The sequence below is a fragment of the Xiphophorus couchianus genome, chromosome 18, assembly GCF_001444195.1.
Source record: "Xiphophorus couchianus chromosome 18, X_couchianus-1.0, whole genome shotgun sequence".
Classification (NCBI taxonomy): domain Eukaryota; kingdom Metazoa; phylum Chordata; class Actinopteri; order Cyprinodontiformes; family Poeciliidae; genus Xiphophorus; species Xiphophorus couchianus.
This window is the reverse complement of record NC_040245.1, coordinates 19,400,243-19,426,839: the sequence shown is the minus strand read 5'-3', so window position 1 is coordinate 19,426,839 and position 26,597 is coordinate 19,400,243. Positions and strand designations below refer to the sequence as shown.

Here is a 26,597-nt window from a genome sequence, read left to right as displayed (position 1 = left end):
TTTTTATCTGTTAAGTTTATTTTTAAGTTGTTACTTCACAAATAGCTTGAATTTGTGTTGGTATATTAGATAAAACACTAATAAAATACCATAAGGTTTGGGGATGTAACATGATCCAGGAAAGTTAAGCAGATATATATATAAAAAAGAGGCGAGTGTGCATAAAGCAACAACCCAGCTAGTTATTTTTGTGGCATAAAACGAGTCACTTCAGTTGACAAATTACAGTTTCTATTCACCTCCATCAGATTCTTTGAACATAGACTAGCTGAGGTGTTATGAAAGGTTTTCACTCTTTAGATGTCATTCACGCTGTGACGGCCAGTTATTCAGGACAGGGCTCTTAAGAGGCAAACCGTGTACTAAAGCTGGCTTTGACATTTATACATGGATGTAAGATGACGGCGGAGGTGCAGCTCTTAAATATTTGAATGTCCCAGACCCATGCGCATGATCCGGGCTCCTGCATGCGTTCTGCCCCACCAGCTCCAGAGAAGATATTTGCCTGAACCATTTCTGATTTTATGGCTTTCATCACTTATCCACAACGATATTTATTGGTCAGTATCTGTGGAGCAAGGCAGACTTTTTATAGACAGGTGGACAATCAGGCCACTTTTGTCCGTCATGGGACAGCCATGAATTATATTTTTCTCTACTTCACTTTCTTCTGCCATCTGAATCTTTTGTAGCCATGATAAATATTGTTTTTCAGAAACTGCTTCATGTTCATTGTTATATGCAATAAATGCAGCAGCTTTGCGCTGTACTCCAATCCATAGGAATGGGACTGCAGCCAAAAATATTCTGCAATGGAAATATATTGGATTTAACATAAAAAAACACCCCTCTTGCATCTTTCTTTCTGAGTCTCTGAAAAGTAACCATGAAAATATTAAAAGTAGTGATGTGTTTTGTAACAATGGATCGGGCAGCCAGGTGAAAAAATGCTTTTATGGCTTCAAGGTTTTGTTGGATATTCATAATGCTTTGATCCTATTAAATGATAAAGTTGAATTTCAATTTTCCATAAATTTAAAACATTCACATCTATATTTTTCAATTTTCTGACACTCCTGCAGCACATAGTGGTAGGAGAATAATGTTGTGGGACAGGGACAGAAAAATCTGAGAGAGGCTGAAGATAATCTGAGAGTGGAACAGAGGTCCACCTTTCAACAGGACAAGGAAATTAAACATACAATGAAATGATTTAGATCAAGGCATGTTGAGGTGCTAAAATGGTCCACAGAAGGTAAAAATTGTCAAGAATATTCACAGCTGGTAGAAACAAACCCCTAAAAGGATTAAAGCTGGAACTGCAGAAAAATGTTCACACAAAGTTGTGGTCCATTTTCAGGAAAGGTTTAAAAATATGTGCTATTTTTTTATTCCAGTTCACAATTATGCACTACTTTGTGTTGGTCTGTTACATAAAATCCTATTAAAATATGAGTTCCTACACATTCTAGTGATCCGATTAAATGTAAAAGAATGCTCTGGTTGTGTTGTCTCAATCCTTTATTATTAAGGAAACGTCCAGGAGTCAGCAAGCGAGCCACTGGTGGTGAAGTTGTAAAAAACATTATTTTCTCAATAATTAAATGTTTGCAAATTAAAGTTGGGATTTTCTGAACTATCAAGTGTGATGTTATGGTACTACAACAAGAAATATATTTATTTTACAGCTTTTTTTGTAATCTCCACCAGGGGTTCCAGTAACTACACAGGGAGCTGTATGCATATAACATTTAACATTTAAACTTACAGGCAGTCCAGGCATCCTTTACATCTGGAAGTTATCATCAAAACACAAAACTCAGACCATGCATGGTAGCATTTATTCCTCACATGCAAAAGGTACACCAGAGAGATGAGAACCATCACATACAGTATAATATAAAAAACAAACAAACAGTAATAATAGGGGTGAAAGGTGGACAGCTGGCTCCTAAACACCAGCACCACAGAAGAAGAAAATTCAAGTTAATCTGGAGCTGCGGTCAGTAAACATGGGGAGTCTTTGGATTTTTGCTGCTTCTGGATGTTCAGATGGAGTATTATTATTATTATTATTATTATTATTAATTTTTTTTTTTCTGCACAGCTATGACTCAAGTCTGCAACTTACATTGCTGATGTTCACTCGAGGACTTTGGATTGTATTAGCTGTGTTGTTTCAATTGTAAAAAGCCCTTAAATGACCATTAGAATTCAGCAAATGGCATCCAGTTAAATGCATTTTAGTTTTAATGGGGTAAAAAAAGACACTTTAATAGCTACAGAAAAACAACTCTATTGAATAGCGCATCATGATTCACTGATTTTTATCTGAGCTTTGGAGCATAAGTCTTTTCATATGTCAATACAACATCTACAACATGACTCTAAACACAGTAATGAGTTTTCTCTTAAAGTGACAAATCCAGACAACGTGTCGTGCCATGATTTTAAATAAGTCTTTTTAAATGCTATTTATTTTTAGGCAAACTCGTAGACTTGCTCTTTTACAAAAATAAGTGGGTGCTTGGCCTTTTACATGCAAAGGTATTGCATATATAGTTTTCCATATAAATACATTACATAGCCATACAAGAAGAATGGCAAAACATCCAGTAAAAGAATGGATCTTAACAGTCAAAGTATAGCAATGTAAAATGTGTTAAAAGTCTGTAAATGTAAAAAAGACTCTCCAAAGATGAAAGGTCAGATGAAACTGAGGGAGAACAGTGTTTGTAATAAAGGCTTCATATATGGTGCAAGACGTGCTTTTAACTGTCCATAAGAACAAAATACACAAATACCGGTTCAATGTGCAAACCTGTCCGTTCCTTAAGGATGGGAAACAAACAATAACAGTCTAAAAGAAGGCAGAGTACTGGGATGTCTACATTCAGGCATGCAGTTGGTCTCGTTTTTCTTAAGTTGGAAAACAAAATGATTCAAGACAAAAGAAAGAGTTTTCTTTCACAAACCCTTAAATTTACATCGATTTTTTTTTTTTTTTTCCCAATTGCTGACGAAGCAGCCATCCAGACGGCGTCAACAAACCCAGCAACGCTTGGGAAACAAACATTTTATAAAATCAAAACTATCTATTCATTTATAGATTCCCTTACCTCAAATATATATTTTTTCCTGTGTATACTTTGAGTGCAAGATGTTCATTTAGGATATATGAAGATTAAATGAGCCGTCCGAAGTTCAAAGACTGTATTTTAAAGGAGCCCCCTCGCAGACAGAGACAAGTCCATCATTCATCCGCTTTACATTTACAAATCATCCTCTTCATGTTCAGAAGTCCATTGTTCAAACAGGAGAAATCATCCTCCTTTAATAATCACACAAATCTGCATTCACTCCTTCCTTTCCTTTTCAAACTCGAACAATTCAAAAGCAGAATATTCTGTCAGGCAAATGATACTGGGATCTAGTGCATGCATCTTTCAGTGATATATATATACTTTTATTGGTTTACTTGTTGCACGACAGTCATTCTTGACTTGTCTACATTTTTTGCTAACTGAAGTTAATCTTGATGCTGTAACTTCATGGCATAGAGTAGGGAATCATACTCCATATCTGTGGTTTGGCTTTGACATATTTTTATTTTCTCCGAGCTCCTCATGGTTGTTAGTTAAGAGCTGGAAAAGAAAGGAAGAGGGGAAAAAGAGAAAGGAGTGTTAAGTCAGTTCATACTTGGCAAATATGCTACATGGTAGCAGGAGATGTATATACAGTATTCTGCTGAGGCTCTACCTTTAATTTTTTTATTTGATGCAACATTTGAGCCACACAGTCTTGTGATCTTTTAAAGCGGGCTACTAAAAGGCTCTCTTTGTTCTTTTTCTTTGACTTTTTTGTTGCCTTTTTGTTAACTTTTATTTTTGTTTTAGTCTTAATATTACAGAAAAAACAATTTTAACATATGAAGAGTCATTCTTCCACATCTGAAATGCTTTCCCATATTATTTCACGTGTGATAATTTGTGGGAATTATCTTGTGTAGAAACATGTTACAAGATATACATCAAATCTTTATTGTCCTTGTCACTTTCTACAAAAGAACAACAACATTTTAAATGTGTAATGGACTCAGTGTGAGGCATCCAAGTTAAAAAAGACAGGAAATACTATCTTTCATTTGTGGAAATAATATAATGTTTCAGATCTTGCTATTTTATTTTCTAGAAACATGAAAAGCATATTAGAAAACCTTGACGTGAAATGTTTTCTGATATTACTCCAAGGAAGGAAATTATATTGCGCCGTTACATGTAAAACCTTCCAGTTATACTCATGTGTGGGAATCATATTGTGTTTTAACATGTAAACACATGATTTGGACATTACATAGTTGTAGGCAAATGTCAAGCACATGTGGGAAAAGATTTCACATGTAATGTTTATCAAAATGGAATCCATATCACAAATGTGAAGCACATGTGGGAAGGTTTGCTACATGTAAAATGTTTTCCAGTGTAGTTCACATGTGGACATTTTCAGTGTAATAACATGTGAAACAACCACTAGACATTCGAAATGTAAAATATTTTCCCTTGTATTTCACATTATTTTACTTGGAAATTTCACATTCCACATTTTCACATGTGAAATGTTTTCCAATGTGATTCATATAAATTTCTCAACCTACCTACCTAACCTTTTACTGTCGCCCCAATGACTTGATGTTGGGTTATGACAAGATCTCATCTCTAGTTTTTCCAGAGTTATCGCTAAAAACACACATCGGTCCCATGGACAAAATATTGTGTACTTTCTCATCGTGGGAACTAGAGATTAATTTAATGGGCTCGTCTACATAGAAAAAGTGTTACTTATTGGTGTCTTTAAATTGTATTAATTGAATCTCATGCAATGATTAGACTGTGTTGGAGTGTTATTAAACTCTGAAATATCTGGTCAGCGATGTTTGTGTACCTGAAAAGTGAACTGTGGTGTAGACGACGATGATGAGCAGTCCCAGGAAAATGGAGACGATGCTCAGCAGGCGAGCCAGTCGACCCAGCCTCCTGGCCCCGTCCACATCCCCGTTCTGAAGACTGTTTCTGGACTGGAACACACAAAAGAAAAAACTTAAGAGCAGAACCGAGTTTTAAAAAATATAACAATATCCTCGATTTATTAATCTGGTTGTTGACAAAAATGAAATATGAAAACAAAACAAAACATAAAGAACTGAAAAAAAGACTGAATGGATTGGATAAAGAGTTTCTGTGTGTATATTTGAGGCTTAACTTTGAGTCATTTTAACACCCGAATATCCAAATCTAATCTGTACCACTGTAGGTCTGGCACAAGTTTCCTTTATAATCTCCTTGTGTTCAGTTCCAACCATCTCCATATCAAGTCTGACTCTATGTAAAAACACGTCTGCACTGCATGATGATGTCATTACCATCTGTCTTGGTAGTGGGAGTGCATCTATAAATCGGCCAAGGTGATCGGCCAATACTTACATGTGAGACTGATCTTATCCACCGATATTATCTACCAAAGGTCTAAAAATCAGCCACTGTTCTCTGTTGCTTTGCTAAGAGCAAAGTTTGACAGACAGACCCACCCACAAGGTCATGTCTACACATCCACAGTAAACAACAGTCACCCCACTATTACCAATTGATGAATTACTCGCTATGTTTAGCAACATTTCAGGTGAAAAAAATCGGTATCGGCCAAAACTGGAATCAACAGGTCAGGCTTTTTAAAGATCGATGATCTCTGATCGGCTAGAAAACTGCAATCAGTGCACCCCTACATGGAAGGATTATTCATGCATTTCCTAGACGCTGCACACATTTTGTTTACATGTTGGAATCTTTCGATAAGCTAAATCACATAGAGTTTACAAGAAACTATGTAAAATCCAGGGAATGTTCCAGCTTAACTACACCTTCTCTTCAATAGTTTCACATTTAAGTATTAATCAAGTTGATTTCCATCTTTAGAGAACAAGAGAAAATGGCAGTCCTACAGTGCAACACTGTTGAGCTGGTTAATTCCTCTACAGCCCTTTAGGGCACAATGCCAATAAAAAATTATTCCCAGCTGTCACTGGTGAAATGGTCTTTTTCAGATTGGCATTTCGGGATTGATGGAGGATTGTGCCTCACAGAGCCAATCGGAACAGAAGAGAGCACAACACTGCGAAGGTGCTGTAATTCATTTTTATGCTGTATGTATATCGCTTTATTTTCACCACAGACATAGAGACAGGGTGATTTATGTGTGTGCTTGTGAGACATGATGAATGGGAAACCTCAAGTCTTTGCTCTGCAGTTTCATTTGGGAGTCTTAAAACAGAAAAGCTTGCATGCGTAATTTCTCTGCCTTTCTTTTCTTCTTATTGTATCGTCTGCTAGTTTCTTGTGCTTGAGACTCAGGAATACCATGTTCATTTCAAATACCAGAAATGCATTACTAGTAATCTCATTTATGCTCATGTCACTCGTAAATGTATGCACATATTCATTCACAAGTGTTTTTGGTAATGTTTTTCATCTATTGATAGGAAACCCTGTAACTTACTATTAAATCAACATTAAATTCACATAAAATTGACTTTTTCTGTTTGAAATATTCTGAAATTATGAAAATAGTAAAAAAAAAAAAAACCATTGAAAATAAAAAAAAATTCATAATGATAGAAGAAATGAAAGAAAATCATAAACAATACTGTCACTGCAGATTTACTGGCAGCCCCAGTGAAGATGTATAAAAAGCCTTATGAAATAAAACTTATGTAGCACTTTACAATGAAATCAGTCATTTTCATTCACATGCTGATGGTGGCAAGCTACAGGATTGTAGCCACAGCTGCCCTGGGGCAGTCAGACAGAAAGACACAACGAGAGAGAGAGGGAATCAAACCGGCAACTCACTGATAGCAGGGCGAACTCTTACCACCGTCGCCGTGGAGTAAATCAATTCTTTTTTTGCAATCTGAATCTTGAATCTGGTGTCATTTTTGCATAAAATCATGTATGTTTCATTAATTAGCATCGCTGCTGTTAATACTTTCTACAGTCAGGACAGATCATATACTTTTATAACATTTCACAAGGTAGCAATCATGATGTGGAATGGTTCATCCCACATCATGAACCATTTCACTTTGCACAATCCAGTCCTTTTACATCTCTTTCCTTCAACAACAACTAAAAGCCAACTTAGGTAATGCGCATTAAAAATGGACTCTAGTGGGCAACAACTTTTGGGGTTAATAACAACAGAAAAGTGTCATTTTAACATTTAGACACTTGAAGCACCAGACACCAGAGCAAAGTCATGAGGTTAAATTAAACATGAAATGTCACATTTCAGAGCTTTCACAAGAAGACTTCTCTGATCAAATCTTAGGAGCTGTTCATGCAGGCTTGTCTTTGCAACACATCAGGAAACAGAGCTGTTCCTCCCCCTCATCTTTATTAAATTATGCATTTTTTTTTTTTTTTGTAAGTCAATTTCAAAGATAAAGTGCTATTAAAACACTGGTTGAACAGTAATGCATGTTTCGTCTTTGCCTCTTTCATTTGAAGAAGAAACTTTTTTTTTTGCTTTTCTTTCATAATGACACTCAGCAGTGTGAGTGTTGTCTCTCTCCAGTTAATTGACACTTGAGTCTACAGAGCTGGGATTGGCTCAGTGTTAGATAGGATTACACTGCAGAAGGACAGAGAGATAAAAGGGCTTGATGAAGCAGCTCCTGCAGGTCTCTGGAGGTGGGGGTTTCCACCACTCTGACGATGCTGGCAAGCCATCATAAATCACTGCACTGGAAATGCTGACCGGTGTTTATGCCTTCAGCTATTTTCAATTAAAATTTGTAAATTTGCCATTGTTTTGCACATGCTTTATTTGAACACCTTTCAATTCTATTAAAGCCTTCAGTTTTCTTCTTGCTATCAACAGTAGTGAGTCCGATGATGCTGAAATAAATATCAGTTGTCCCAGTGAGATTTTCGTCAAATGTTCTTATTAGCATCTTTTATCTAAAGCCACAGTTTGCTGAGTTGTAACAAATAATTAAAATGACCTCGTTGCTCAGAAGAAGCAGTCAGGGGAAGGGTACAAAAAAAATGCAATGGTCACATTAAAGTGCAACTAGCAATTGGAGGAAACACTCCCAAAGCTTTCTATTTCTTAATTCTCATACAGTTCTTAGTGGATTTAATAGAATGTTTTAGGTCATTGTCATGTCGCAGATTTCAGTTCTGCTTCAGTTTTATTTATTTTTTTAAAGCTGGGTCAACATTTCCAACATACAGCCTCTGAGGCAGGCTCTGAGGTTTGAAAATCATGGAAACCTTCCCTGCGTCACCCTGCAGTGATATATTTGGTTTATGCCAAACACATTCTCTGTTCTGGTGTCCAAATTATTCAGTTTTAGAGTCATCTATGTAAAGAACATTAAGTCAGAATTCCTAGTCTTTTTCTGCATTAACATTGACAAATTGACCTTCAGGTTTTCTTAGAGACCAAAGGGTTCCTCTTTCTGATTGTAGATGCAACACACATCCAAGAATCTGCTGTAGGTCCTGTGATGATATTTTTAGGCTTTTTGGTAACTTCTTTTAGCATCTTGCAGTCGGCTCTCAGAATGGATTGTCTTTTAATAGCCTATCTTTTAATAATCAAATACACACACAATTTGAACACTTTTAAATCAACCTGTCCACTGTCACATTCCTTTGGATCGGAGCAGCTATTTTGAATAACTGCACAGTATTCATGTTGAAAATTTGCACTAACTACAGTATTTTTATTCTTTATTCAGTTTTTATATATTTTATATTATACCTTTGTGTGAATCTATATTATTTGGTTGCCTGTGACGTGACAATAGAGGACTTTCTATTCTATTCTATTCTATTCTATTCTATTCTATTCTATTCTATTCTATTTGACCTCTGTATGTTGGTAGTTGTTTAGCATGTCCTCCACTTGAGCTCCTACGATGTTACCATGGTGTTCACATTCATGTGATATGTTCACATTTTGGCACCCTGTGATGGACAAGCTGTCACATTGTGTCCTATTTTGTCCACATGACAGGATAAAAAGTGTCAAGATGTTAACAGGCCAAAAATAAATGTAGCTACTGTTTTATTTGATACATTTTCCCCAAAATGTGTTTTTGCTTTTCATTTGAAATGTAAATAATACCGCATGAAACGTGAAAAAAAACAAACTGAAAATGATGTATTACACCCATTTCTTACAGTATGGAATTTGAACAGGACTGTATATACTTTATAGATCAGTGTGTGTGTTTTCTTTTTTTTTTTCATCCTTTGAATGCAGAGACACACTCGTGTCTCACCTCTATGACTGTGATGTGAAGCTACGGTACAAACTCCCGGCAGAACCGGTATTGATCTGGACTCGCATCACAAAGGAGAGCAGCATCAGCACCCTGAATCAATGCAAGACTCTTTCAGAAAAAACCTGCTTATTTATCCTGCTTAGAGAAAACACGTCAATGAAATAAGGAAGATTTATGGAGACAGTAACACTTCCTCTCAGCCACGACAAAATGCAGAAAGAAAAAAACAAGGAAAGGCTTTTGTCTAAGCATTCTTATTTAGGATCTATGTTTTCCTACGTGATTAATATCTTTATTGATTAGAATAAAGGCACAACTGGTGATATTGGTTTTCACAATGTGAAATCCTGCCCTTAAAACGCCTTGATTTCTCCCTGTGTGTTCACACTCAGCACACTCTATAGTCTCTCATGTGTTCAAGCGGAGGAAGGTGGAGGCTGGTGAGGCAGTAAGTGCTCGGTTTTTTCTGTTTCTCATCATGAATAATGAAGAACTACCAGCAGCCTGGTGAGAAGGAGCACCGTACAAAAGAAACCATTTTTGATTATATGACAATGTCACACAATAAATCTCCATGTGGAATCATCATTTAGTATAAAACATGATTTATTTGCATATTTTTACAATAGGACATAAACTTTACATTGGGTATATAATGTTTTTTTTGTTTATGGTGAATTGCAATGTAAGGATAGTTCTTATAGAGAAATTGAGCCTGTAGAGCAGAAATGTTTCAATCTTTTTTGTTTAAAACATTTTTATCTGGTTATTTGGGCCTTGAGGATCTCTGAGCTGCTAACATGAGGTTTTTTTTCTTTTCACTTCTGCCTTTTTACACCAGACTCACCATTAAAGTTTTAAACTTCTTAACACGGTCAGATGATCAAATGTGTCAGATCCGTAAAGGCACTGCTCTTAGTGCTGCAGCTGTAAGACGCCGTGTAGCTGCTGAAAAAAGCTTGTACATTTACTTTGCTCCTGTGGTTTAGCTTCTGAGGTTAACATGCAACTTTTTTAGAAAAAAAGTTTGGGATTTTGAGAGGCAGGAGATTTCTCTGTTGGCATCCTTATTTAATATATATCCAGATGGACTTACTTCTAAGGCTGAAGCCAAGACCAGCAGACTCCTGCTGTATTTAAACTACCCCAACCCCAGAAATGTAACTTACGTTTATTCAAACAATTTTATTAATCTTTAAACTGTTATCACTTTTGAAATGGGTGGTGATTTATGTAGAAACAAATTCTTATGTACATGGGACATGGAGATTGGAGGCTTGCGCCGCTGATATGCTTCCTGTGTGAAACATATACTGAAAAACACATTAAAACCTTCAGATCAGATGAACCAATATAAACTAAGGCAGTGTAAACAAAAAGCTTATATAAAGTAGGGTTTATTTAAACTTCTGTAATCTTTGAACTTTTCACATCACTTCACATTTATGTCACTTATTCTCCAGAAGTGTTTACATGTTACATTATTCCAGTTTTCCATTTAGTGCATAAATATTCCAGAGGAATTTATTGTCCCTTTACGTTTAGTTTAAAAGGAAACAAGAAAGGAAGGAAGAAAAGAAGGAAGAAAACACCAACTAGCCTTATGTGTGTAGCTCAGAAAGGTTCATTTGATGAGAGTTCATAGGCATTTAGATTATTTTATTAATACGTTGTAACAAAATGTTCCACCACAAAGTACAGACATTTAAATCTAGCAGATGTGGCTTTACTTTGAGCCCACTGATAGTTTGAGGTTAAGAGTGTGCACAATCACGCAACCTGACCTGAACCAGTAAAAAATGTTACACGTTTTATTTACAGTAGATGCAAATATCTTGTTTTTTATTTGTGACAGAATGAGTACATCGTCATACATAACAGCTTAAAACAAAAATAATGAAACTTGTTTCTACATTTGGCTTTTCACTTTGTGGAGCTCAAAAACTGCACCACATGCTGCTTTGCAAAGCTGCCATTTTGCGACTGCTAATAAGAAGTCATTTACCTACCCACACATGCATTGTGCACAAACACACTCATTCCTCTGGCGCAACATATGCAAGTCCATATTTCACAGGCAGATCTGCAGAGCATGCAATAATCCTGCTGTAGTTTAGACATTTACATTATCGGGATGGTTTAGTCTTGGCTGTAAAAGAAAAAAGAAAAAAAAGAAAACCTATCACCTCTGCCTCTCATATCCCTGTAATTGGCTGCACGTCTCCCAGGCTTAGCTTTCTGCACCAGAGCATCTTTCAGGAATCTAGAATGTCACTTTAAAACACAAATGTCAAACTCCAGTCCTCAAGGGCCAATGTCCTGCAACTTTTAGATGTGAATCTGCTGCACCACAGCTGAATAGAATAATTAAGTCATTAAGGCTCTGGAGAACTGATCTACACAAGAAGGAGGTTATTAAGCCATTTCATTCCAGTGTTTTGTACCTGTGGCACATTTAAAAACTGCAGGACTGCGGCCCTTGAGGACTGGAGTTTGAGACCCCTGCTTTAAAAGAAACCAGCATTTACATTTCTTTCCTTTCAATTTCTTTCAAATTAATTTCTGAAAAACACTGAAATTCAACCATGTTTGTTTTTGTTGGTTTCCTTGAAACTAAATGTTTAAACTTACTCCCTATTTAGTAAGTACTTTGATTATGCTTACTCATATTCCGCCATTAAAATTAATAAGCTGTTAATGAGTCTGTGAATCAATACAATAAACCTGGCAATGAAATAAAAGTCCCTCCCTTACCAGCTCACGTTAATGCTGATAAGACCATTATACTGGTGAAAACCTGCAAGATTGATGAGCTTTGCAGAAGACTAGTTTGATACAACTGGGTGGATACTATAAAAAAAATAACACGATGAATTAAAATTCATTTTAAAAAACTTACTTAAGTTTTAAACAAATGTAATATTTTCCTCTGCCAGGCCAAATGTATTTGTAGAGCACATGAATCAGCAACAAGTAAAGCAGATCAAAATGCTTTACTTGATAAAAACAAGCAATAACCAATAATGAAACAAGCAACAAACACTATGTTTTGTCAAATGTTAATTACCTAATTAATTAATTAATGTTCCAATTATTCTAAACAATAGTGTTTTTTTTTATCCTCATTAGAATTTTTATTTCAGGAATTCTTTTGGCTGTATTGGTTTTTATTCGAAGGAAATGACAGGACTCTAATGTGTGGGTGTAAACGTTTAAGAAAGTTGGAAAACATTTTTTAAGTCTCTCACTATTATGGGATTCAGCAAACAATAGTGCTAAATAATTAGAATTGATTTTGGTATACCTAGCTGACCTAAAAAGGAAAAGTTTAGTGTGTGTTAACGTCAATTTGTGGAATAAACAAAGGGATTTGTGTCCTTTTAAAAAGCGTACATAAGAATCTAATTTCATCTGTGATTATCTACATCAACGCAACAGAAAACCTGTTGGCATGACTTTAAGCCGGATCCAAAGCTGCTCATTGCACTAGCAGAGCATTTCAAATCAAGTCAGCTCTTTAAATGCACCTGGTTCTTCATTTGTTATTCTGTTTTTGACTTTTTCCAGAGTCCAGACACGTTCCTTTGACTTCCCATCATCGCTACTATTAGAATGTTTCTCTGTCAGAGGTATCTGATAGCCTTCAGCCATGGGAATTTTAAAACAAAGCGGTGAACTATAAGGCTTTATCTTGTGGTATCGGCCACATTACTGTTCATTTGATCACAATGGATGCTCTGTTATCCTGCTCTGACTCACTTGCACTTATATCTGACATCAGTGCAATTTCTCAGTCAGTTTTTTTTTCTAATCAAGTGATAGGAACTACTTTATGGCCATTTGCTGTCTCTCTCACACCCATCTGCCCTTGATGTTTTGATCTTCCTTGGGAAGCCTGTATCTCCTTTCTCATTACCCCAGAAAAGAGAGAGGATGCTGATCGCAGCCACAGAGCTGGCTAACTGCAGCAATCTGCCCTCTGCAGAGAAACTAAATTGCCTTCTCTCACCATCTATTGAGTTAGCGACCATCTCCAGTTTCTACCTCCTTCACTTTTCCTTCTTCTTGCCCTCTGTCAAAGCTTCTCCTTCTCAGTACTTTCCCCATGAAGCCAACTTGTGAATGTCAGTAGGTCTGTGATGACGGCTTGGGGAAATACAATGTATACTGCCTAATATTACTTTAGTGTGTAGTGGCCACATGAGTGACATTAAGGAACTAATGGGTTTCCTCCATTGATTTTGCTCTGTTCTTCCATGCATCTGAATTTGGCTTTACCACAGTAGGAGAAGTAAAAAGAAAGATATTATTCAGCGGCTTCAAATATCGACATGACACAATTACTACGGATGGCTGTGTGAAATGTATGTTTGTGGGAATCCAGAAAGCTTGAACGAAAAGGAAAACTGGAATTGGTGTTTGGTTCAGTTTTCTCTTTTCATGTTGAGTGACTATTGACTCCCATGGAAGCAAAAGCTAATGGCTTGGATAGCTAAATCCTCTGATACATAACAATTTATTCCATGAGTTCAAGTAAAGCATGAAAAAATCTAAGAGTTGATTATGTGTCTAGACTTACTAAATTCATTAGCATCTGTAATTTCTGTGTTAAATACAAAAGGACAGAAAAATGTACCGATCTAAAGGCATCCATCCATCCATCCATCCATCAGTAGCTCATATGAACTGATATCAGTTCCAAGATGTATTTTTTACCTGCAAACCTGAAATTTACATCTAATTGAGCTTGTCAGTTTTTCTATCAATAGCTTACGAAATGGAGATGGCTAAGGAAGTGTACCTAAATGACCCTCATGAAAGGTACTTCTGCAATTACAAAATAAAAAGTAATTCTAAAAAATAAGACTGACTGCAATATGCAGAGATTTCAAGTGAAAACATCTAGAGGAAAGGGGAATATACTGATTATAATAAACTAAACTGGTAACTTAAGGTGATGCTGAACTCATGCTGTTGAGATTTGTATGATCTTTACTGTAATAATTGGAACAAGCACTGAGGTATTAACACTCCTTCACTACTTCCACTACTTGTTTTATGAACACCTGCCATGATGGCAGAGCCTCACCTGCCATCATGGAAAAATAATATATAATGATACGATAATTTATATTGCTATTTTCACCTTGTGGTTTGTACTGCAAAGTACCTATTTTTCATTTAGCTTAACCAGTTCTGATTATTTTTTATTCAAAATCGCAGAATTTTCCCAATTTCCCATTCAAATGCTCGGAAACGAAGCCGGTGAGGCAGCAGCGATCTGAGCCTCACCTGGGATTGCGCAATTTCTCGCTAACTGCACTGGCTGCTATTCTATGAGAGCATGTTCCTCCTTTCTATACGTCGCCAATAAAATGGTTAAAAAACATTTAATATAATTCCATATTTTAGCTTATGTATATAACCTACAGTGTTTTTTGTCACCAACTGTGTGTGTAACAGATTCGAGGTGAGGCAGGCAGTTCTCCTGCCTCCTGGCAGGGGGCGCTCATGATCCCAGACATTGTGACTCCACAACTGCAGAGTAAGAGACAGTAACAGCGAGCTAGCAGTAAAGTCAAGTGCAGCGATATATTTATAGTTTTCTCCTTTTACCACATCAATCACTTATTAATAATCGCAAAATAAACATTAAGCTTAAAACCATACTACTGCAACAGGCTGAATGTTCTGCTCTTTGTGTGGGAAATATCTGTTCCCACAAAAAAAAGTTGGTTTTTTTGCGTTGTCATCAGTTGCTATGGCAACGAGTCTGTGCGTAGCTGCGCTGATACAGAGAGCGAGAAAGAAGTGGTTTTGAGTTGTACTTTAATGGACCTTACCACAGGGGCCGCTTTTCATTGGCTGATGCCCATTCTATGTAGTAGCGCGGCTACCACGTGCGTGGCCGTCTCACAAACACACTTAGCTTCCCGTTAGCTAAGAACAGCATAATGGAGAACTGATACAACTTCTACACCTTGAAGCCTGTCTGCTACACAGTCTTACGTTAGCTAAACAGATCAATATCCAATGTGTCTGTATCTGACATACACTAAAGATTTTATTTTAGCAGAAAAGGCTTTGGACTAAACTGTTACTCGTGTTAGCCACGCTAGCACCAAGTACAGTGTATCAGGCCTAGGCACACTCAAACATTTGCCAACAAACCACAGGAATCACCCACTGATTTCAAAAGTAGCCTACTTTTTGTGTTTTAATTGGTGTTTTAAACACCCTTTAATGTGTTTAAAACACCAATTTCAACACATTTGGTGTTTAAATGTGATTATGCTGAATGGAAACTTTCATTGAGACAGGTGTTTCCACCAATAAACCACAAGCACCTCGTTTACAGACTACGTCTTAGACCAATGTTATGGGGTGGGCAGACTGACCTTTAAACCATAACCATTAAATAAACTTGTTTGCTGACATCAAAGATGTTGTTTCTGAGATAAGACAGATACATTTTTAAAATGTTGTTCAATTATCTTGAGCCAGCCGTTCATGCAACCCAGAAGTGAAGCAGCTTTTTTAGAAACGGTGATCAAACAACCAGATGTTAGTTAATCATTCAGTGGAAATTGATGGCATTTTATCAGATACACTAAGTGTTTCAGTTTGCTAAGACTACTGAACAGTTTTTCTTTCTTAATTTCTGCAAGTTTATTAAAAGCACTAAATAAATATTTCTTCATGTTCTGATTTTGAGCATGCTGTTCGTAATGCATGTGAAAGTGTTAAAGAAAACCTTGCAGTCTCACTTTTCTCAGCTTTTCTAACTTTTTTTAAAATAATTTTTTTTTCACATAAAAAAAGCTTAAATCTGAAAAGTAACTCCAAGACTTTCTGAATGAAAACTTAACAATGCCAAGCATTTGTCAGCCACTCCATGATCAGTAGAGTTCAGCTTACTTTCTGTGGCAGTTTTTGGCCGTAAAAAAAGTCCAACTCACCATAACAGAGTACACCAAGGCGACGATGCTGACGGGCCAAACGGGGCAGAAGCAGGACAGGATGACCAGGATGAGGTAATCCTTGGGCTTGGGGGTCTCCGGCACGGTGGCGTTCCCGGTGGAGGAGCGGCTCAGGCTGGCCCTGGACGGGGAGAGGGGCCCGGCGGCGGACAGCTGCCCGATGGAGCCCGACCTTAAGGCGACGCTGTGGCCGTTCTGATCGGCCTCCAGGGCCTTGTCCCCGGCCACGTTGGCTGTGAAGGAGGTGGACATTTTCATCCCGGTACCCCCGGGCTCGGTGGTCACCGTCAGGAGTTTCTCCGTCTCCTGTAAGTCCGCGGGCGGGGCGCCTCCTCCGCCCTCGCTGCCCAAGGTGGACTTCAGGAAGTCGGTGTCGGTGTTGATGGCCATGATTCACTCTCGGTTTTTGTCAAGGAATGTCAGAAAATGTGATAAGCAGACTGGAAGCTTGTTGTGAGACAGAGCGCTTCCACGTTTCTTAACAGAAATCAGGCGTTATACCTATTCCTGGAGGCTAGATTTAACTTTAAATAAGGAACTCCTCCTGCGATGAATGGATTTATCAGTTAGTATATCTGAAACGAGGTGGGCTTTATGAGCTCAGGTGTGACAGAGACACCCACAACAAATAAAATCAATCAGATGAACGCAAATGATTCATCCTCCTAAACCAGCACCTTCTCCTTCATTACCATTCGCTGTTGAAGATATTTCCAAAGAGCTCCGGATCTTAAAGCCCCTCCTTTCTCGCTTCTTCTCTCTGATACATCCACCTATCCCACTTTGATCCAGTCCCACTACGATGCCTTAGGAGTATTTGTTTATTTTTTAAAAGCGCGTCTAAGTCTTTTTCTTTCTGTCTTTTCTCTTTCTTTTTATCCCACCAAAGAAAAACAGATGTTTATCTCAAACCAGATCCAGAGAGTCCCTATCCCTGCTCTCTCCCCGCCGTCTCTCAACGCTGCAGAGGCACTATACTCTACTTGGGACCTTGTCAGCTCTCCACATTTATTCTAAAGACTTCCGGAACATGAGTTCAAACTAAAAGATTTATTTATTTATTTATGCACGAAAAACGACATCTCAAAAATATTTTAACTAAAAATAAAATGCACATAATTGACACTTGCATATTTTTAGTTTGCCATTGAATCTGAATTTGAGCTTACTGTAAAGTATAAAGCAGATAAAGTGTTTTTAAAAGCATATATGATAAAAGAAGTATAGCTAACCAACTAACTAGATAATACATGTACACAACCATACATAAATAAATGCATTTTTTTCAAATGAAATTTTAGTTTAGACAACTATAGTGTAGTGACTAAGTTATTAATACGTTTACTTAGATCGATTTTTACATAGATAGATAGATAGATAGATAGATAGATAGATAGATAGATAGATAGAAAGAAATGTTAATATTCCTATAAGATTCTCTTAGTTCACTCTTAAAAATGAAGAAAAAGAATGAAGCATTTCAGGCTCATGCTGTTGCTTTTATTTTGGACCTGTTACTGTCTGTTTTCCGGTGTGGACCTCGTACTTTCTTGCCAACTTGTCTTCTGTAGAAAGAAGGGAGACGCAGGGGGGGGGGCTGTCCATCCTCTCCTCTCCTCCACTTCTTCCTCCTCCCTTTCTTCTCTCCCTCCCAGCATCAGCACCACTGGTTTATGGAGGGAGGCCAGCAGCAGGATTGTGCTGCTATGCAGTTTTCTCCTGCAGCTCAGTGTTCCAGCCAGCTCTCCAATAGATAGGCTACACTCCCGTATCATCAATCAGCTTCTTCTAAGCGGACTTTATAAACAGCCCCGAGAAATGTGCGTAATTTCTCGGGGCAATATTTCTACAACATATGCTGCTGAAGATGAAAAGAATATTTAGTTTAGATTAATTGAACCTTAACCCGTATGTTATGTTGAAGCATTGTTTTTATTCTTCCTTTTGTTCATATCCGTCAAGGAACACCCCCGTGTGTTTGTATTGACGTGGTGCGTGGTGGTGATTCACTCTTTTTTAATGTCTGCACCAACAGATTTCCCTCGTTATGATGCACGATGCTGCATTATCACCAGCTTTATTTCTCAGGGTGAATGACGCACTCCTCCCTTTAGATGAAAGGGGATTCCCTAAATGAAACTCGGCTTTCAGTTTATTGTCGAATGTTAAACGGACACATTTTACCACAGGAATTATACAACTATTTTCCATTGTTCTTGCAATCCGTGTGATAGCATCGTTTCTCTGGAGAAACTGTGATGTAGATATGAAAATAGGATCAAACAGCTCGTTGTTAAAGCTCAACCAGCCACCGTTCCTTTATACGACGTAAAAGCTGCTGACTATCGGGGAAATCTCTCATCCCAAGTTCAGGTGGACATGGATTTATTTGCAGGCATAGCGCCCTCGTGTGGTGAGGCAACGTATGTGCAACTCCAAGACAAAGATTTGTTTAGATTTCTTTATTTACTGGTAGATTTAAGGCTTGTAGAAGTCGCTGTCCATGGCCGATAGACCTCTTTTGCAGGCTGTTACATTACTCTCTTTGTAAAGGAACCTATTTGGTTATTTAATTTACCTCATATCACTAATGTGATATTTTTATGTTTTCACAACCCTAAGTAAAACATTATTCACTCAAATATAAATTGAGAAGATTACTCTCAGTTTAAGTTGAAAGATGAATCTAAATAATCCAAATCTATGTTTTAAGACATAATTTATGTTGTCATTTAAAATGCATCTGACCCACAGAGGCCAGGAGTTCGTTTCCAGATCTTGTTTGTGGTCAGTTTGATCTTTGTGTAGGATTTTATATTTTTTGTGAAACCTCAGCTGTTACATCTAAATTTTTAAAGCTTCTCTTAAATTTGAATTTGTTTATAAACACCTTTTTTTTATTTTTACAAAGCAATAAAACATCTCAGATTTCAAAGTATGGTATAATTTATTGAGTTTTTATGGTATTGCACAACAATTTTAGAAATATGCACTTTCTAAGACAAATTGTGTTACTCATCTTACATAAAGGGCTTGAGGCATTTTAACCGTAGCATTTGGTATATATGTCTAAATCGTCCTGGACACAAACATAAAACCAGCTTTTATTTTTCTTACATAGTTGCTACTTGCAGACCTACAGAGCTCCTGTGGTGTTGAGGTCAGTGTTTACTTTTTTATGAAAACAGTTACATTTTTAGTTTCTGGGTCAAAACATGCCTTTGTACTTGTTCCTGTCCTCCTGGTTCTTCTCCTCCATGCGCATGTTGAGCACTGCCAGCTCTTTCTTCACTGCCTTTTTCATGCCAGGGTCGAGGTCCAGCACCCTGCTGAAGTCCTGCCGGGCCTCTGCCTCGTTCCATACTTCCTTGTGAGCTTTCCCTCGCAGGTAGAATGCCTTTGCAACGCCTGCAGGGCAATCAGGCACAGGTAGAGTTTGGTACATAAGTAAAAAGCTGGAATAAAACCTTTTCCTTTGACAACGTTTTCATACCTCTTGAGTTCAATATATTCTATTGGGAATATTTGTGATAGCATTGGAGTGACATGGGAAGTAACGCATTATTGGGAAGTGGAAGGAATGTTTGGTGTTTTCAGCACCTTTGGTAAATAAAGATCTGAAAGTGTGGTCTCTCTGAGTCAATACCTTTTGGATGTTTCTCTGATTAATGACCAGCTTGCCTGATTCTTCAGTGTAGATGGGCCACCAGGTCTTGATACGTTTGTAGCTCTGGCATAATCTTTTCAGATGGTCGATTGTACAAAGCTCTGTGTTTTTATTTGATTTTTTTTTTAAAGTTTGGAATGGTGAAGTGTGACAGTGGAAAACAGGTTTTCCCTTTTTTGTTCTTAATAAGGTAAAGTTAGACATATAATGAATGATAGTTTTCTGTATTTACAGTTTCCTCAAAGCTGTGACCCCATGACTATGTTTCAACTTTGGAGTTTGGTGCCTATAACCTAAAGTTGCTTTGAACGTCTGCACAACTTCCTTGGTTATAATGATGCTGTTTGCTCAGTAACGTTCTCTTTCAAATTTCTGACAACTTTGCAGAACAAATGGCTTCATACAGAGATTATATTACACACAGGTGGACTCTGTTTACAATGTTGTGGTTCTATGAAGGAAATTGGTTGAGCTAGATTTTATTTTCTTGTATTAAATGATACAAAGTACAAATGCAGATCATGTTTTAAAAATTTTTTTTCTTGTTGTAAAAAATCTTTTGAAAATCATTCATTATTCTCCCTATATCACATAATTTTACTGTTGATTTAAATTTTTCACATAAAATACCAATAAAATACACTAAAGTTTGTGAACCTGTTGTGACAAAATGTTACAGAGGTTCACGTATTTCTGCACAGAGCTGTGTCCATGTACAAACCTCTATAAAAGCTTTCCCACAATGCAGCAGTGGGAGTAAACTTTCATAAACGGGCTTGATTTTGCAAGTCTAGTCGTAAAAACGTTACACCTCTCACTGCTTCATGGGAAACATTTGTCATTTCAAACCTGGATGCTGGTTGATGATATCCGTGGTGTGCTCGATGACCTCGTAGTACTCCTCCAATCGGAGCAGACACTGGCAGTAGTTGAGCGTTAAAGTGTTTGCCATCTTCTCAAGCTTCAGCCATGGAACATCCCATGCTTTTTCCTGAAGAGAAAAATATGATCGCAGTGGAAAGATGGGCAAAACACAACTCATTGCTGGTTTATGAAAGTAATGAAACAGACTTGATATTTATTAGGGGTGGATACCTTGGTCTGCACATTCTTGATGCAGATGATAGCTTCTTTGTATTTCTGCGTGGCCTCTTGGTAGCGTCCCTGTTTGTACAGCTTGTTTCCTTGGCCGTGCAGCACAGGAACAACCTTCAGCCTCTCCTCATCGCTCAGAGCCCATGACTCCCTGTTGTACTCGCTGGGCTGCTGCACCTGCCCGTCACATACACACACAGGAAGTTTCATTTCTGATTTCATGCAATAAAATGCATCTTTTTTTATTTTGTTAGGTGATGGATACAGCATAGCAATCATTCTTTTCTTACCCTCAGCAGCTCCAGGACAAAGTAGAGTGGCTTTGGTTCCTTCATCAGCTCATCCAGGTCGTCATAGCCCAGGCTGTGGTATGCAAACATGTTGGCCATACCACACGTGTGGACCTGCCACTCTACTGGGTCTTTGCCCTCTGCAATGCGTCGCATACTTTTGGATACCAGTGGATAAACACCTGTGTGCTAGAGAGGAGAGACGATTAGAAGATGGACCCTGTGAGGGTTTTCAGATTATCAGCATTAGCTCAACAACATCGACCGCATAATAGCTTTCTATTTTACTGGCTAACAGTTTGCTCCTGAAAATATGTCTGCAAAAACATTTTGGGATTAAAGTTTTGCTTATGTTTTTGGCCGTGCATCACGATCAAAACAAACAAAAAAAGCTTTTGTAAATTCAAGAGGGAAAGATCACAAGATTCACTATATTTCCTAGTTATTATATGATTCGGAGGGATTAAATGAAGGTGACATGGCCAATACTGTTTAGTGAACAAAGTGGGAGTAAAAAATTTGAATATTGTAAAAAAAGTTCAATATTTCTTGCCATCCATCTCAGAAAGTGAAATCCTTACATTATGTATAATCCTCAGATATATAATGATGTAATTGTTTCCTGTAATTTTGATGATCCTGGCTTACAGAAAATAAAACCCCCAAGTGTCTCAGATAATTAGAATACTGTAAAGAAGATCATTAATGAAAACCCGTGATGTCACAACCAGTTAATCAAAACACCTGCAAAGGTTTCCTGAGCCTTTGAACAGTCTCTTACTCTGGGTCAGCAGGCTACACAATCATGGGGAAGACTGCTAACTGGACAAATGTCCAGAGGACAGTCATCAACACATTTCACTAGGAGGGTAAGCCACAAAATGTCATTGCTGAAGAAGGTGGGTGTTCACAGAGTTCTGCACCCAAGCATATTAATGGAAAATGTAGTGGAAGGTAGAAGTGTGATAGGAAAAGGCGCACCAGCAACAGGCAGCAATCCATTCAAGACTCGCAAACAAATACTAGTACGCACTACCAAGCTGCAAGCAGTGGAAATTTTATTTGACAATTATTTTAAAATGAAATGAAACCAAGAGTAAATAAGAACTCAAGCAGAAAGAGAGGCTGTGAAACCAATGCCATATTTCATTCCAAAACAGGAATTAAAGAGGAAGAAGAAATAATAATATAATGTGTAATAATATTAAACAAGAATTAAATCCAATCTTGTTTAAAGTTTGCTTCTGCACTTCACAGTGTTAACACAGCCCTTGGTTAGATGGGTATGACAGTGCACAGCATATCCAGCAGTATGCATGGAGCAGCCATGTTATTTAAAGTTAAAAAGATGCTTTAAGCTCCATCAAATCTAATCAGAGTGAAGGAGGGTCAGTAGTGCTGATTCAGCAGGAGTCGGAGCCGATTAGAGAGTGAGATCGTTGTGGATTAATGACAGGATGCCAGAACCCATCTGTCTCGAACAGAGCGCAGCACACATACAAAAAACACACCAGAAGAAGAACTGGGAGGAGGGAGGGAGCTGATCATTTTGGAGTGGTTCACCAAAGCCCTAATTTCTAACAGAATTTCAGATCATTTTTTAAGTTGTGGTAAAGGGAAGGGGCAGCATTCAGTAGTGGATTTAGGGTACATGATTTAGGGATAAAAAAAAAAAAAAAATTTAATCGGTAAATACAGGAAAACTCTCTGAATCTTGTCCTCTCACTTAAATACCGGTTTTATGTTTTGAGTTTGAAGCACAATTTGTTCCAGTTCTGCATAGATTATTTATATTGTGCCAATTAATTACAAGAATAATTTGAAACTTGACTGAATGAGGAAAATAAAGATACAATTTAAGTAGTATAATGCAGTGAAGTCAGTCAGCTTGTGTTTTCCAGATGACGCATTATATTCTGTCTCTTTAGGCCATGTTGTAAGAGAGACATACATCATAATCGTCTGATTATTATTATTTTTATTTTGCCTGTAATTGAAAATGGTAGATAAAACTTTAATATCTAAATTATGACATCAAGCATTTTAGAATCAGTTTGTCAAACTTTAATATTAAAACTAAAAAAAACAAACATCCTTGACTTTTTTTCTTCACTTACAATGGTGTCACACCAAAACTCTGACACTTCACCGATCCTCATGGAAGACAGCAGGGTCTCCCAAATGTCGAGCTTAAACATGTTGCCAATCACTATCTCCATAGGCGTCCCCACCTTCTTGCTGTCGTCTAACACCGTGCGTTCATCATCACACAGCTGTGTACGGAAGTGGAACGTCACCTAGAACCACAGGAAGCAGCAACAAATTCAGGGGAAATGATCGTTAGTCGAACCTGCAGGGAAGACGAAGGAAAATGCAAAAACCTTAAAAAAAAAACTGCGTGACTTTAAAATATGAGCAGTGACTGCTCAATGCCTGACATTATGTCACTCACACGTCTCGGATGCCGAGTAAAGAAAAAAGGTCAAGAGCTATTTTTACGCTCAACTTAGTGATGCATTTGTTGCTTTTTTATTTGCTGCACCAACAGTCACCAGCTTTATACGTCTTTGAGATATTTTTATGTTATATATTAGACATAAAGAGTCAGCAAATGAAAATATTAAGAAAAATGTAAAAGAACACACTTATGTAACATAAAAGGAGAAAAAAAAGAAAGTTGTGTTACATTAGTCTAAAACAAGCTTTTTGTTGTAAAAAAAAATAATCCAGCAAACAGGTTTATTTTTACAACTTAAGATTTTCTGTTATTTTATCAGTTGCTAATGTAGAAAACTAGAATTAATTTTGATTTAGAAACATTATTCTGTCCTGAATTGTATTAAACTGAATTGTCTTCCATATCATTTAATTTAAAAACTGCTCAGGAAATTGAGATATTATCACCCCTGATAAAATTAACTTACTAAAAAGTTTAGAGTTATCTTGTTACATTTGGTTCCCTAAGTATATTTTTAAGGTTACAATTAGCTTAATTTGGTTTCACCATGTTGGCAATCAGGTTAAGATAAATCTGCTATCTTACCTCCTAGCGGATCAAAAATGTGATGTTACATTTCACTTGGTTGTTAACATAAATTTTCTAATAATATGGTCACCTTCTTAAAATAATGGCCTAAGTCATTTTCTGCCAAAAGTGGTTTTTAAATTTTTTTTTGCCTAAATCATCTTTTGTGAAAAAGAGCAGTGGTATCTTTTCCAGTTTTTTCTTCTAAAAATTATGTAAGCCATTATTTAAAAAAGGTAACAATATGATACATTTTCACTGTCTGTGACCAAAATTGAAAATCCTCATAGCGATAAGAAAAACTAAATACAATACAATTGCATCAGATTGTTCAGAAAGTGTCAATAAAGTTCTCAAGAAAAACACTACCTTCGTTCCAGTAATAAATTTGGGGAGATCTCCCGTTCCTCCGTGCAAAATAGTCTTCTTAATTCCCTCTGATCCAGTCAGCATTGTATCTCGCATATCTGACATGTTTTTTTGTTTTTTTTTATCCCCCTGATTTAAGCACGTTAAATTACTGAACACATATATTGTATGTATTATTTAAAACCTGCAAATGCACTTCTATGTCTTGGAGGTATTGCCTCTAATGGATTAGTTTAGACAAAGATAATAGGATTAGAAACTTCTCATCATCAATTGTTCCTACAGGCTTCTGCTTACTTACTGCTTCAGATTGGCTTCTCTGAATGTTAAGGAAAAATCTAGAAAGCCAAACGACACTGAGATGGATCGGGATCCTCAAAGTCCATATCTTAATCCAACTGAGATGCATTACTTTAAAATTATTTAAATATTTACAGTTTGTCCTAATTTCTTCCACTTCACAGTTAGAGCTAAAAAAGAACACACTACTAAATAGGATTATTTTAATTTAAATAGACATATAAATGCCTTTGATTTTATCTCTGATAAAGCAAATGATTTATTTACGCTTTAAGCAACAACACATAGCCGTTTCATTCATAGCCATTTGCCCATCTCTGACACCGCACTGAGGAAAGTCTGCCCCACTTCTCACTACACTGAGATGTTTGTATTGTTACTTTGTACTTTTCAAACAATTTCTAAAAAAAAACAATTCAAGAAGATGTACAGAAGTATATACTAAAAAAGCAACTGTTCAATTAAACTGCTGATTTAATTTGGTTCCATTAAACTCATATATTTCCATGTAATCACACAACAAAAAAACCAAAACGAGAATATTCTAGATATTTTAAAGAATATGGAAAAGAGAGAAGAGAAATAAATACACCATTGCAAAACAACAAATTGAGAAAGAGGAAAGAAATATTTATGTGTTTGTATGTTTAAAAAGATACACAGGTGTGTGGGGAGGTGTGGGGGTGTGTTGGGGTGCATGTGTTAGGAGTTAAAATCTGTTCCAGTGTACCAGCATGGCAGCATGTGTGTGAGTTCAAGAGAGAAAGCAGGGCAAGAAACACAAATAGGTCTGTGAGAGTCGGACATGGTTTTCATTCCAGAGGAAATTTCCTGGATTTAAGTGGATGTGGTAAAACAATGCAGGGAATACTGAAAGATGGCGGAGGAGACAATTACTGCATGGACTCTGTGACCTTTTCTATCAAACATCTGTCTTCCATCTGGTTAATGTATGTGTTTGTGTGTGTTTGTGCACACGGCAGTACTACACAACAGTTTGTTGACAAATTTACAAACAGCTTTTTTTCTTTTGGAATTATTCACAAAAGTTACTCATTGTTAGTAACTTATTCTTTACTATTTGCACCAAAAGAGAAACCTACAATAGCACCATATCTGCACTCCGAACTGTGTATCTTTCACAGTTGTACGTTCCGTCTGTGCAAGAACATGGAAGAATCAACATTTCATCATGAATTATGAAGTTTTACAGTCTATCAAATAGGACCTCTTAATCCCTAAAATATGCTGCAGCATAACAAAGTTTTGTCTTCCTTTATATTCCACTCATCTAATAAACAGGGTCAGACAGCAGTTTGCCATGCATTTCTTTGAACCTCTCCACAGCAGAAGCAGATTTAGCACCCTCTCGTGGCCGTGACTGGTAATATAACAGGCCCTTTGTAATCCTATTGATTTAAAACATTTGCAAATGGTCCTTTGAGATGTCTTAGGTTGAGGTTTCTCTTCTTCAAATATAGATGAGTTGATAAAGCTGAACATTTCACCTGTCACATTAAAAATC

At 37.1% G+C, this 26,597-nt stretch overlaps 2 protein-coding genes across 2 annotated transcripts; both read right to left on the bottom strand.

Annotated features, from left to right (window-relative positions):
* Window positions 1–1,822: 1,822 nt before the first annotated feature.
* trarg1a (trafficking regulator of GLUT4 (SLC2A4) 1a) lies at window positions 1,823–17,304 on the bottom strand. Its single transcript, XM_027999359.1, has 3 exons — window positions 16,306–17,304; window positions 4,942–5,074; window positions 1,823–3,644 (listed from the first exon to the last, which is right to left on the bottom strand). Exons 1-3 carry the CDS (start codon window positions 16,714–16,716, stop codon window positions 3,634–3,636), a joined length of 555 nt encoding a protein of 184 aa, XP_027855160.1. The 5' UTR covers window positions 16,717–17,304; the 3' UTR covers window positions 1,823–3,633.
* A 1,969-nt stretch (window positions 17,305–19,273) lies between these two features.
* Window positions 19,274–24,977, bottom strand: aipl1 (aryl hydrocarbon receptor interacting protein-like 1). Its single transcript, XM_028044718.1, has 6 exons — window positions 24,773–24,977; window positions 23,496–23,675; window positions 21,379–21,567; window positions 21,089–21,265; window positions 20,843–20,984; window positions 19,274–19,734 (listed from the first exon to the last, which is right to left on the bottom strand). The coding sequence occupies exons 1-6, from the start codon at window positions 24,875–24,877 to the stop codon at window positions 19,535–19,537; spliced, it is 993 nt and encodes a 330-aa protein (XP_027900519.1). The 5' UTR covers window positions 24,878–24,977; the 3' UTR covers window positions 19,274–19,534.
* Window positions 24,978–26,597: the final 1,620 nt, after the last annotated feature.

Bases quoted from the DNA above. Each gene is read 5' to 3' on its own strand.
- trarg1a (XM_027999359.1), bottom strand. From the start codon at position 16,716: ATGGCCATCAACACCGACACCGACTTCCTGAAGTCCACCTTGGGCAGC. The intron at 5,075-16,305 runs GTGAGTTGGACT...TGTGTGTTCCAG, and splicing joins CCTTGGTGTACTCTGTTATG to TCCAGAAACAGTCTTCAGAA.
- aipl1 (XM_028044718.1), bottom strand. From the start codon at position 24,877: ATGTCAGATATGCGAGATACAATGCTGACTGGATCAGAGGGAATTAAG. The intron at 21,568-23,495 runs GTAAGTGAAGAA...TCTCCTCTCTAG, and splicing joins AGTTTTGGTGTGACACCATT to CACACAGGTGTTTATCCACT. The intron at 21,266-21,378 runs GTAAGAAAAGAA...TGTGACGGGCAG, and splicing joins TTGTCCTGGAGCTGCTGAGG to GTGCAGCAGCCCAGCGAGTA.